This window comes from Chionomys nivalis, chromosome 11 (assembly GCF_950005125.1).
Source record: "Chionomys nivalis chromosome 11, mChiNiv1.1, whole genome shotgun sequence".
NCBI classification, from domain to species: Eukaryota; Metazoa; Chordata; class Mammalia; order Rodentia; family Cricetidae; genus Chionomys; species Chionomys nivalis.
Genome location: NC_080096.1, coordinates 31,362,015 through 31,375,213, shown reverse-complemented (window position 1 = coordinate 31,375,213; position 13,199 = coordinate 31,362,015). Strand labels below are relative to the sequence as shown.

Genomic DNA, 13,199 nt, shown 5'->3' with positions numbered 1-13,199 from the left:
CCAGGCCCTGCCTGAGCCCCTTGCATCAGCTGCCACTGATTCAGCAAAGCCTTCTCGCCCTACCAGGGACACTTGCCTTTAAAGGCAACAGAGCCTTTTCCGGGCTGTCTTACTCACTCTCCTTACTCGGTAGCCGCTAGGGCCCGCCCCGTAAAGCACCGCCCCATTTCTAAGACTCCAAGCCCACAGGCGTGCTGTCAGACACGCATCAGGCCGGCAGCTGCCCGCATCATTCTATGCACCTGGTACCTTCCCGCCAATCCCGGGACCTCTTTTTTCTTTCCAGACTGGCTGGGGCTGGAGCAGCTTGGAAGCAACCCAGAAAAGACTGCGTTCCTTTAAGGGCTTAAGTCAGCCTCCAGGGAACAAAGCCGCCAGTGTAGGCATCGACTAGAGAGTCTCACCAGGTTGGGGGGAGGGGCGCTGTGGGACCCCACCTCCGTCCTACATCCCCACCCCACCCCTTTAGGAGCCTCAGGTAGGGGAGAGTTTGGAGATGTCCTGATGGGTTCTTTCTCTCTGAAACTCTCTGTGGCTCCCCACTACCCACCCAATAAATAAAGCTCTGGCCTCTACCAGAAGGCATCCAGGGGTCTTTGCAATTACCTCTTCAGCCTCTTCTCCCTGTTCCCCCGCCTCCCAACGCCCAATTCCTAAAAGCCAATCACACTACAAAGAGCCACTTCTCCTGGCTTCTGCCCACATCCTTCCCTCTGTGGCAAGTCTAAGGCTTTATACATCTTTTGGGTTTTCTTCTGGTGTTCTCTCCCTAGTCAAGGTTAAATTCTGTTTCCAAGGACCGAGTCTCCAAGATAATTGTCCACCTAAGAATCTAACCTCTAATCCAGTGTCCATAGCTCCCAGTGAATTTGCCTCTAAACAGTAGCCTCCAGGGGCCATAAAACATTTACAGAGGAGGACAGAAGTGGAATTCCAAGCAGACAATGGGATCTGTGTCTGGGCAGGTATGGTGAGATGGGGGAAAAGTAAAGTTGTTTTCCTGGCTACTCTGCTCTCCCTTGAGTGCCATGGGAACATGGGACTGGACTTGAATGCTGACACCAGGAGTCAGTGCAGTTTGATCAGGGCTCTAGTAGTTCAAGGTAAGGACGTGGATCTCTGTGAATCTAAAGAATTCCAGGACAGCTGTCTCAAAAAAAAAAAAAAAGAATTTGTGCAATTTCTTTGACAGACCCTTATCCACCCCAGGAGGAGACTATTAGACTCATTTTAGAGATGTGGGTTTTGAAGCTGAGGAGAGAGTGCTCAGATATTTGGCAAGCAAGTTGCAGAGCTAGGACTCCGAAGTCTGAAACTTGTGGTTCAGGGTCCTGTCTAGAGACACTCTTTCTTTCTGAAATCAGTCTGTCTGCTGCCTTTGTACCTCCTCTTCCCTCTGTCAAGAATGGTTTTCCCATCTGGCCACCCATTGAGTTCCTGTTCTACCTTCCAAACCCTGCTCTGCATCACCTCCCCCTTCCTGAAGGGCTATGTCCTGCCTCCCCCACCCCCTGTTCTTTCTGGAGACTTGCCCTATATTCTGCCTTGGCCATGTTTTATATCCCCCCCCCACTGTCCCTCTAGCTTGGGGACTCCCTGAAGAAATAGGCTCTCCTGCCTCTGTCCCTGAGAAACTGACTAGCATAGGACCATGGCAGAGAAGAAGGTGACTGGTGAGTGTGACTTGTTGGCTGAGAGACAGACATGTGCTCTTATGATGAGTGAGGTGGAGTTCCTGAACTGGTGCCCTAAGGAAGGGCCTGGATGAGCAGGCTCGGGCCGGAGACATCGGATGTACCAAGGGAAAGAAAGGAACAGGGTCCAGGGTCAGAGGAAGTGAGTGCAGAACAGGTCTTGGAGACAGCAGGGGAAGAAAGAGGGTGAGGAGGGTGAGGTGGTGTGCAAAGTGAGAGGAGTGCTTTTCCTTTCAGAGACCCATGCCCAAGCAGGGTGTCCCCTAGGCCAGCAACTGGCACACAGCTCAGCTTTCCGTCTCTAACAGAAACTAACTTCTCCCAGATCCCTCCCTCAGCTAAACCTAGATGAGAAGCTGGACTGGAGGTCCCTCCATCGCCTCTAGAAAAGAAAACAGAGTAAACTCCGATGAGCACAGTGCCACTATAGAGGCTGTGGCTGCCATACTAAGGAGCTCACCTGTAATTCTGATAGCACAGGGTTTGATACGAATTCCATTTTATCCAAAAGAAAACTGTGGCTTTCTGGCCTGGAGCTTGCCCAGGATCATTTAGAGCCGGTTTATACGTGAGCTGGTTCAATGACAAAGGTCTTCTGTGTCCTTAACCATTTAAGCACCCAGCCTCTCAGGTCTTAACACTTAGGTGTCACACAGAGTCAGATATAGAGGGAGGTGGTAGTTTTATAGCCTAGAGAAGCAGTGAGCATGGTTTCTAGGAGCAAAAGAGGAGCTTGGGCTTTGGAACAGAAATACAGAGGACGGAGAGAGAAAAACCCTGCCTCGGGAGTCAGACCTCCCGTGGTCTCTGTAATAAATTTAATACCAATTTACACGTAACAGACACGATGTAAACACGCTCCAAATATTAACTCGCTTAATCTTCCTAACAACCCAAGAGGTTGTACTATTATTATCCCCAGTTTACCAAAGTTATCCGGCAGTCGAGTGAGGAAGCCGGAGTCCCGGCGGGGCATTACATCCCGGTATTAAGCGCTACCATTTTGCTAGCGGCCGCTGAGACTCAGAGAGGTGCTCGCACCAGCCCAGAGACACACAGCGAGCGCCCCCAACAGGTGCCCCGCGCGCCCGGGACTGGGAAATTGAGCATCCAAAGCCCGGGCCGCGGTCAGGAGCCCTTCGCCCCTCCCGAAAGAACCACGCCCCTCGGAGCCCCGCCCCGGACGTGCTGCTCAGGCTCCACCCACTCCTGGCCCCTCCCCCGCAGCGCAGGCCAATGGCGACGGTCCTATAAAAAGGCTTGCTCCGCGCTTCGGCTAGGAACTGAGTGGAGGAATCGCTCGTGGAGTCCTGGTCTAAGCCAAGTTGTCCCAAGTGCGCCAAGGCGTGGAGATCCGGCGGGAGACGCAGAGTCAGAGCACGCCCGTTTCCCGTCTCGCAGCCGGCACAGCTAGAGCCACGATCGCAGCGCGGCCATGGAGCCCAGCAGCAAGGTGAGGATAACGGGGCTGTGAGCCCCGGGCGGAGATGTGCTGCCGAGCGCCGGGGTCGGGAGCCCGTCCGAGGCCCCGCGCGCTTCACGCGGCCGTCCCGGGCTTCACGCGGTCGGGGCGGGGGCCGCGGATCAGGGGCTCAGGAACCGCACGTCGCGCACGACCTCGGCGGCTCCTCCCGCGCGGGGGAGGGGGCCGGAACGCGGCGCCCATTGGCTAAGAGGGCCGAGCCCCCGGCCGGGCCCCGGCAGGGCGCGGAGGAGGCGGGACCCGCCCGGAGCCCGCGCCGCGCCCGGAACCCGGGCCTTGGGGGTGGCCAGGAGGAGAAGGCACTTCCTCCAGGCCTGGGTCGGGGGACTTCACGCTGCGCAGTCCTCCAGGGATGTGGGGCCTTTTCTCCAGGCTAGCCGCAGGATCTCTCTGCACCTGTGCACTGGCTTGCCCCGCAGGGGGCCGATTTACTGGACCCCTCCAGGGTGTGCGACACTGTTTCTTTCCTGTCGCGCCTTTGCTTTGTGTAGAGTTTGTTCTAGTCGCTTTTTAAATTTTTAAAACATTTGGTATAGGGAGGCAAAAGGATGCGCACCTTCACGCCCCCCCCCCATTCCCTTTTTAAAGCTAAGAAACGCGCGGACATGGGCTAAATCCCGGACTGCCCCTTATTGTGGGCAATAAAGGCGTGTGATGGGACCCGGTAGTGTGAGCCCATGCCTGTTGAGCTCCTGTGATTTGTTCCTTAGCCCACGGACTTGAGCTGAGTGGTACGTAAAGGAAGCTCTAGTTAGCTCCCGGTGGACCTACTGACTGTAGAGCCACGATGATACGGTGTAACTTAGTAAAAATACAAAAAACGAAAGGCTGAGGCCCAGAGTCTTTCAGAGGCCACTTAAACTGCTATCTTCGATTTCTCCACATAGAACTTTTCTCTCCCGCTTCTTCAAAAGGAAACAGTCTTACTATATTGCCAGACCCGGGTCGATCTGTCCGCCTTTTTTCCTTGGATTTTATTTTTATTTTGTTTTGGAGACAAGAGTCTTACTATGCAGCCCTATATAGAATTCTATATAGACCAGGCTGGTCGCGAACTCAGATCCGCCTGCTTCTGCCTCCCAGGCACCACCACACTCGGCCAAATATTTATTTCTTGAGTGGATAAGGTGAATATTCTGAGTGCAGAAGAGTGAAGGCGAAAATTGTCTGCCGCTGGCTCATGGCTAAACTGCTTTTTCCATGTCGTTCAGTGCTTCCTCCCCAGGAACACACAGACGGAAGTGTTTGCTTAACTTCTCAGGCATCCCTTGAGGTATCTGGAGCAGTGCTTCCACTGGTTCCACCGGTAAACCATGGAATACCTCCTTCCCGTGGTTTATATCGGGACTGATGAATTCATGTACTTGAACTGTTTATACCAATAGATTTTGTGCTTAAATAAAACGACGCTGGAAGCACAAAAGAGCAGCTGTAATACTTTGTTTTTTTTGAGAGAGGGTCCTGGAACTCACTATGTAGACCAGTGGACCAGACTGTCCTTGAACCCAGAAATTCACCTGCCTCTGCCTTCCAGTGCTGGGATTAAAGGCATGCATTACCATGCCCAGTTTAGGTTTGTTTTAATTATCTTGTGTACATTCTGGGGAAAAAAAGTCCTCTGGAGACTGCTGATTTCTCAGTCAGGGCTGTAGCCTTTTGTGCTATACATTAAAACGGAATCCTGGCGAGCTGTTTCAATGTCCTGCATTTCTCTGGTGCACTCCTAGTTATGAACTCCCCTGAGTGGGAAACAGGGAGGGGCAAGCTCTCCTTGGCCAACAGGGGTTCGCCTCCTCTGTGTTTCCTGGCTAGGCTAGCCCATAGGCTAGTCCCTGCTGCCCTTTTTGCTACTGGTAAGTCTCTTCACCCAACAGAGGACTTAAAAAAAAAAAAAGGGTTCTTCAGGATCCAGTGGTAGACGAACGGAATTGAGACTCACGATGAGGTTTTGAATCCTCATTGAGCTTAGTTGCCTCAGCTACAGAGCGACGACAGTTTTAATCACTAGAGGGCTAGAATTGAGCGGTGGGGGAGCCTAGAGAGATGGCTGACCCGCGCTAAAGGCACTTTACTGTCAGGCTTGAGGGTCTTAGTTCATCCCTGGGACTCACATGGTAGAAGCAGAGAACCGATTCCTGCAAGTTGTTCTCTGACCTCCGCATGCACACTGGCATGTGTTTCTCTCCGCCCTACACAAATAAGTAAATAGATGAAACTTAAAAGTTTTTAAAAAGAAAAAACAAGCCAGGCAGGCTTGCGAGCGGATCTCTGAGCTTGATGCTGGTCTTGTGTATATGTTGACTTTCAGCTAGTAGCTAAGGCCCTGCCCCTAAATAAATAAACAAATAAATAAGTAGAATTTGGGGAGAACAAACCCAAAATATGTGTGCCAGTCCCGATAGTTGTTTCATAAGCCATCCTTGCTTTCTTGAATTCCCATGGCATGCTGGGCCCTGGGTAACCTTGAGTAACCTTCAGTCTCAGCTGAAGCCTGCATCCTACTTGCCTGTGCTTTTGGTGGACGAGGATGTTGTTACTCAGGGGCCTCATTAAAGCTCTCATTGGTCTGAATCTGGTGTGTGGAGATAGCACGCACTGGGGGGCGGGATGGGAGAGTGAGTGGTGCTCAGGGTGTCAGTCAGGCCCAGAGCTGAGCCATCTAGTGTGGCTGCCTGCCCTGCCCCGGGCTTCTGTTTCAGCTTTCTGCTGAGCACTAGGATCATTAGGAAAGCACCTCCCAGTGCCGGGGCATGCGCAGCTCACGGGTAGAGCCTTTACCTGTCGAGTGTGAGGCCCTGGGTTCCATCCCTGTTATGTGAAGGGAATAGACACAACTACTTTAAACACTTTCTCTTGAGATCCTCACTGCTGCACTGTTGGGGAATGGGAGTCCACGATGACCTTAAAGTTCAGAGAAAAGTGACTTCGTCAAGGTTATGTGCTGAGTCTCTCCACCACTCCCAAAAAAACATGCTTCTAACCTTTGCAGGTAGCATGAAGATTAAGGGAACTCATCAAGAAGAGACCCAGACATGGTTTAGCCTTCCCTTTTTTTGTTTGTTTGTTATTCGAGACAGGGTTTCTCTAGCTTTGGAGCCTGTTCTGGAACTAGCTCTGTAGATCAGGCTGGTCTTGAACTCAAAGACATCCGCCTGCCTCAGCCTCCCGAGTGCTGGGATTAAAGGCATGTGCCATCACAGCCCAGCCTTAGCCCTCCCTTTTACAGAGGGGAAACTGAGGTTAGTAAAGTCCAAGACAAGACTGTCAAGATTTGAGGTGTTCAACGGGGCCAATGGAATCCCCTCTCTTATCCCATGTTCTGTGCCATCTCCCACCAGTCCCAAGTGGGCAGAAGTCCTCGGGCTTCAGGACTTCACAGCCATTTCTGGGCACTGTAGGAGTGTAAAGCTTGCCTTAGATATAGGTGGACACCTGCGAAGGAAGTAGCTTTCCTGGAACCTCGGTTTCTTCTCTGGTAATTGTGGATAAGACTGTCCCATGTCCTCAACCAGGGAGGTGGCTGTTAGAAGTGGAAAAATCTTTTTTTTTTTTTCCCTTGGCCAGTTTAGATATACAAACAATGTAAACAGCCTCAAGACCATCCTCATCCAGTGTTGAGCCACCCTCGGGTTCCGCCTTTCCTTGCCCCTCACTGGGTCAGCCCCAAATCCCCCGCTAATCAGCTTGTGGCTTCAGAGAGTGCGGCTTTACCCTGTGCCTCCTACAGGGTATCAGGGCCCAGAGATCTGCTCCAGCACCAAGGCTACAAACATCAAGCCCACCCCCATCCCCAGCTGACTGGCAGAGCTAAGAGGCCTGGAACAAAGGGGAAAGTGTGCAGCATTGGCTTGGGGCCCTACAGCCTCACCCCTCACCTCTCTCCTGGGTACAGAGGTGACAAAGCCATTCAGTCTAGCAACCACTGTCCCAGGATGGCAGAGGCCAGGAAAGCTCCTGGCAGACTCAACAGCTCAGGGAGGTTGTGTCCAGGCTGGCCTAGCCCAAAACAAATCTCCATTGTTACCTCCCTCCCCGGGAGGGGTGGAGTGGAGCCTGAGGCTCTGTCATTCCGCCACTGAGCCTTGGCAGTAGCTTATGCATAAACTTGAGGCCTCGAACCTGGCTGTTGCTTAGCCAAGGCTTCAATACCCAGAAAAGGCAGAGCATTCTTGCCAGGCCCCCACCAACGAAGGCTTTAACTATCTTGGCATTTGCTGGATAGAACATCTGTCCAAACTGCTTAATTCACAGCTCATGTGGCCTGTCCTGAAATTGGGAGTGTCCGGGGAAGGGGTACTCAGAAACTACTTTATTACCGTATCATATGCCCCCAGCCTCTGCTCACCACGTTTGTTAGATGCGGGCCACCTTGTGCAGCAAGCTTGAGGAGTGCCCGATCTCTGGTCTGTCTTCACAGCCGAGTATGTGCTGGGGTCAGGTGTCTGGAAGGCCCTCTGCTGGAGGGGGCGGGACTTTCTTGGGATGGGGTACCTGGCTAAAGGGAAGAAGAAAACAGTGCCTCTTGAGCATCAAGCTGTGACTGTCCTCCTGGCCTGAGCCATGGCTTCCTGCTCAGCTTTCCCGGTGTGGCTCTCAGTGGCTCTCCAGCATCCTAACTATATATCTATGACGCTCTAGGGTCACCGCTTCTCCCTACCACAGCTTTGAGTACTGCCTATGGTGGCCATGTCAGTCATGTGACTGGCATGGTATGGCAGTCCTCAGCATCAGCTCGCTGGATAGTACTGCTAGCTGCTGAGGGCATTTCCTTCAGTTGGGCACTGGCTTAGTGGCTCGGTAGGCAGCTTTGCCATTAGCATTGTGGGCTGCATCATTGTGCTAGCCCTGAACTGCATGACCATAGTGACCATCTTCAACCTCACCCAGATACTTGGTCTCTGGTCTCGGGACCACCATGTTCTTCTCCATAAAGAGGTCCTCTAACCCCAACAGCCAGAGTATGAGATTCAAGGCCCTCTTCACTCCAGAGCCGTTAGTGTGTCATGCCCACGGGCAGTTGCCTCTCGGTCCTACATCTTGTGAGTTAGTCTACTCTGTTGGCCCTGTCCTTGCTCCTGCCCAACTCATATCAGTCAGCTGGACCCAATCTTGCCTGACCAGGAAGGGTATCCCACCATAATGTCACTTCTCTCTCCACTAAACATTTACTTGTAAGAGCTGACCTGTTTCTACAGCTGCGAGCAGTGTCTCCCAGAGTGCTGCATTAGGGGAATTGCCATTCTCCCCAATATTTCTGATGATAGTGGCCTGGGCCTGCTAGGTCCTGACTCTGAGCCATATCTAGTAAAATTCCCAGATAGTTCTGGAAAATAAAATTGGATTTTAAAAAGCACAGAAGTAATGGAACAAGCCAAAGAGAACCAGAAAAGTCAAAGGACAAGAGCATCTTTCTTCCCGGTTTCCACAATTAGCAGTTACTCCGGTAACCCTCGAGTGCAATGTTGGTGATAGTTCACACTTCTGTGTTGTGCAACCTATCCCATTCACCAGCCCAAGGTACTTACTTCAATGCCTGCGCAGTTAAGTCACTGACTTACGTCTAGCAGCCCAGGGGACTTTGAAGTTAAGGTTTGCACCAGAGATGTCCTTGTACAGATCATTAACTCTCTTCCTCACACAATATAATTGTACCTGGAGCTTCTGCTTTGGTTTTTCTTTTTCTAACAAGCCACCCCGAGGCTCTTCATTTCAAGCACATACAGATGTTTTGCATTCTTTCCAACAGCTGCATACTATTCCATTACAGGCATGCTTCACTGGCTGGGAAGCAGGGCCCCTGCACTTTTTTTTAAGTTCTGCTTACCACCTGATGCATTATATGATTTCTTTTTCTGCTCTGGCTGTCAACTAAAATATCAAATGGCGTAGACAGGGATTTGCTTCAGTTTCCAACCGAATCCCATTCACTCAGGTAGCGCGGAGAATGTGTGTTCAGGAACAATCTTCACTCTAATGTCTAAGGAGAATTTCACAGAGATAGGAAGCTGTAGGGGAAGGGGTTTTCAGACGGCCACAAAAGTGGAAGATCTGGGTTACGCTTGCTGAGAGTGGCAGTGCCCTGTCTATGCTCAATCTTAAGTAATTTTATCGGGGCTGCAGAGATAGTTCAGCAGTTAGAAGCACTGGCTGCTCTTCCAGAGGACCCAGGTTCAAGTCCCAGCACCCACATGGCAGCTCATACCTGTCTGTAACTCCAGTTCCAGGGGATCTGACACCCTCACACAGATACACATGCAGACAAACACCAGTGAAAATAACATAAAAATAAATTAATATAATAAAAAATTAATTTTATCTCAGCTGGGTTGGTGCCAGCACAGCACTAAATACACCTTAGGAGTGTCAGCTTCTTCAGGGTCCCTTTATTCACTGCAGGCTCTGGCCCACAGACCAGGGAGGTGTTTCTTTGCTCCTCACAGGAAGGACAGACACCCCCTTTCAGCTACTTGAAGGTGGTGTGATTTTTCCTGAAAGGCTTTGAAAATCCCGCACTGTTCAGGAATTGACTTTGCATCCGGCAGCTCAAGGACCTACATTTCAGCAAGACAAATTGTCTATAAAGGGCAGGATAGCAATTTTGGGCCACAGGATCTGTCTGCCTTGGCTTGCCGCAACGGCAGCTGAGTTGGCACAGAAACCATGAACATGAGTTTTGTAAATGGTCGTGGAAATTCTGATTTAATGAAACTCGGCCCTACACTTTAGAAATGTAAAGCCCATTCTTAGTTAGTAGGTGGGATCTGGTCCCTCTGCCCAGCAGTGATTGTCAGCCAACCTTGTCTTAGAGTAAACTCCAGCAAAGATGCCCAAAAGGTTCCCAGACCTTGGCTGCTGGCTTCAGAACTAGCTGCTGGGATGGAATTTGACCTACATAGAAAGCACCAGGTAAAAACCTTGTTTCCTTCAGGAACCAGTACCGGGAAGTAGTGGGGAGAACCTGACCAGGAAGGACAGAACATGTGCTACCAGAGTTTGCCCTGCCCCCCATTTGAACCTTTAGAGAAGTCCCTGAACCCCAGGGTAGGAGCTTTTTCCTCTGAGCCTGCCATTCTCTGGTAAAGTAGAAGCAATCTCTTCTAGAGCAGAAAGAATATGTTCATGGTGGTCAAGCCAGGATGGGAGCAGCCCCTGGCAGGGTGCCTGACACATTACTGGTGCTGCTGATAAGTGCCCGGCTCCTCCTCCTCCCCCTGTAAAGATCCATGTGCACCGCCTGCCTTTAAGGCCACCGCAGAGTGCCCAGGAGTCAGTCATGCAAGTTTTAACACCACTAGAAGGCTTTAAGGAAACTGATTCAAGAGGAATCAGGGCCTAAGGTCACATGAAGGTCAGCATTGTGGGATTAGAGCATCACTGTTAAGATTTGGGAGGCTTGATGGAATCAGAGTAAAATAGCAGGCTAGGAGTCCAGAGAACTCTAGTCCTGCCCTTAGCCTCTATGCTTGCTAAGAAACCAGGGTCCCTGTTCCAACCTCACCTTTATCTATCAAATGATCATGGCACATGGGTGTGCAATATCTTGGATTTTTTTTTTTTAGAATACTCAGAACTTTGCTCAAATGCATTTTTAGAAAAGATATATGTGTGTATACATCTATGTGTGTCTGTATTATACATATATATATGTGAATGAGTAAAGTGGGCTGGACCTCCTCCCTGCCCCATAGGACTAAAAAGCTGCACTGGCTCGTGCTCCCACACCCAGAGACCATGCAGGAAGCAGCAGAGTAAGACAGAGTGACATCTAAGCTGGGACTCTCCTCCCACAAGGAAACACCCTGCCTCTGCCTCCTAGTGGTGATGCCACGTCCCATCCCACCCTCTACTAATATTGACGAAGAGTCTGCTCCCCAACAAGCCAGGCTGGAAGGGCACATAGGTGGGGTGAAAAGGCCAGTGATCAAAAGCTATCCACTGTGGCCTGGGCTGTTCAGTCATCCCAGCTAGTGGGAATAAAGGTCCCTGAAGCTAATACTACACCAGTTGCTTTCTGGGACAGGGAAGAGGGGGACATGGAAGACCTCTTGTGCGGATGCTTGAGCTCAGATGAACTGAGAGCCCATGGAGCACCTAGGAGATCTGAACTCTGTCATCTGACTCAAAGGTCTCCTCAGAGGGCTTGGGAAGAGCATCAGCCATTTCCACTTCTCAGAGCTCTGATGTTCCAGCATACATAAGGTGTCATTCTGATGAAAGATACACGGAATGAGTTTTACCCAAACAGTAAGTTGAGAGGTGGGTCCTTATGGATGTTCTCCACTCCTTCCCACTCCTGGCATTATTCTGCTGCAGGGGCAGCAAAGCCAGGTTTCCTTCTCGGGGTCCGCAGTCACTGGCAGATGAGTGTGTTAGGCTAGAGGCTGTAGAGCACACACCAAGGGAAAGACTTGAAAGGGTGTAGGGTGTGCTAAAAGATGCCTCGTTCTCAGGTGCAGTTTGTCGCCCTCCATAAGACACAACCATCACAGGCTGGTAAAGATAAGCACATGCTGAATGAGTGGGTTTCAATCTCCTGCAAGCTAATAGGAGCAGATGAACGACGGTGGCCCAGCTGAGGGTGGCTTCCTGTTCTGACTTAATTCAGCAAACACTTGTTGATTGAGATTTCCCAGGCCCTAGAAAACCAAGGCTCAGAGGTAGGGCCTGCTTCAAATCCTAACAAGGTAAAATGATGAGTAGACTGTATCCAAACCTTTTTCCCCTTAATTCTAAGTCGGCAGTGATCAAACAGGGTGTGGAATGTGGGGGACCTGGGGCAGGTGGCAGATCTCGGGGGCCATGTGCCTACCAAGGGGCGGGAGCTCCATTCCTCCCCTTTAGCCTTGCTAACCACTCATTTTCTTAACCTGGCCATATCAGCCACCCCGGTTTCTACCTCTGCACATACTGTGCTGTCCACCTGGAATGTAGTCCTGCTGCTCGCTGCCTTCCTACTTGGCAGACTGAGTGCTTGCCCTTCAAGCTGATTGCAATGTCACCTACTGGGAATTGAGTTTTGATTGCCCACAGGGCAAACTTAGAAGTGTGTCTTCCAGAGCCTCCTCAATTCCCCAAGCACCTCTACTGAAATCCAGATGCCTTGTATGGTCATCAGGTCTGCCTCCCCCACACAGGAGCTCACTTGACTCTATTAGCCGTCTCCTTGGCCTCAGGCATGGGCCTCCTGGGTCCTGAGCCCCAGTTCTTGCACATGGCAACTGGACCTGTTCACCGAGTGTTTAAAGCAGCCTGCCTAGGTAGATGTAACCCCATACTTGGTAGGCAGGTCTTCTAGGTCTTCTACAGTGGAGTTTTATTTTTGTTCTAGCATGTGTTAGAAGAATGAATATTTGGATACCTTAAGTATTGCACCTGAGAACAGCCTGAGCATGTCCCTCACCGACAGCCCGGCACATGGTGGGGCCCAGCTGTCACCACTGCGCCCTGCCGCTGATGTTTACCACAGCCTCTTGAGTCCCAGTGGTCACCTGATGACCCTTGGCTTGGCTGTCATGTGCTCGCTGCCCACTCAACCAGCAGCCCTGGGTCTGGAGGCTCCCTAGAGAGCTGGGAGGCAGGAGCTTTGAGGACCCTGCCTTTCAATTTGGTCCCACAGTTGGGAATTGAAGGGAAGCCGCAAAGGATGAGTTTGCAAGGTCAGCCAAGGAGAAACAGGCAGATGGACCATTAGAGGGCAGGCCCCAATATTCTGCTGTGCGCGCTGGGGCAGACACAGACCTTCCCCTTTCTCAGCCTCTGATGTGACAACTGTCGCTTTGGCAATCCTTGTCCTGCGGGCTTCTGGAAAATGAGAAGACCTAGGAACATGTCTGCTTAACAGCTACGCCCAGCTCTATCTAACAATCTAGAAGTGAGCACTGCTTCTCGGTACTGTGGGGAAACAGGCCCAGAGTCCCAGACAAGCCAAAGTCCGGCTCAGACGATCCTCCACTGTCCTGGAGTCTCACGCGACTCAGAATCCCAGGCTTATCCTTCTGGACCTGCCGTGCCCAGCCCAGCCC

At 51.3% G+C, this 13,199-nt stretch overlaps 1 protein-coding gene across 1 annotated transcript in view; it reads left to right on the top strand.

Annotated features, from left to right (window-relative positions):
* Positions 1–2,937: 2,937 nt before the first annotated feature.
* Positions 2,938–13,199, top strand: part of Slc2a1 (solute carrier family 2 member 1) — a 29,317-nt gene continuing 19,055 nt past the window's right edge. Inside the window, exon 1 of the mRNA XM_057784990.1 lies at positions 2,938–3,147. Coding sequence (XP_057640973.1) covers positions 3,130–3,147 — 18 coding nt within the window. The 5' untranslated portion in view covers positions 2,938–3,129. The remainder of the gene's footprint in view (positions 3,148–13,199) is intronic.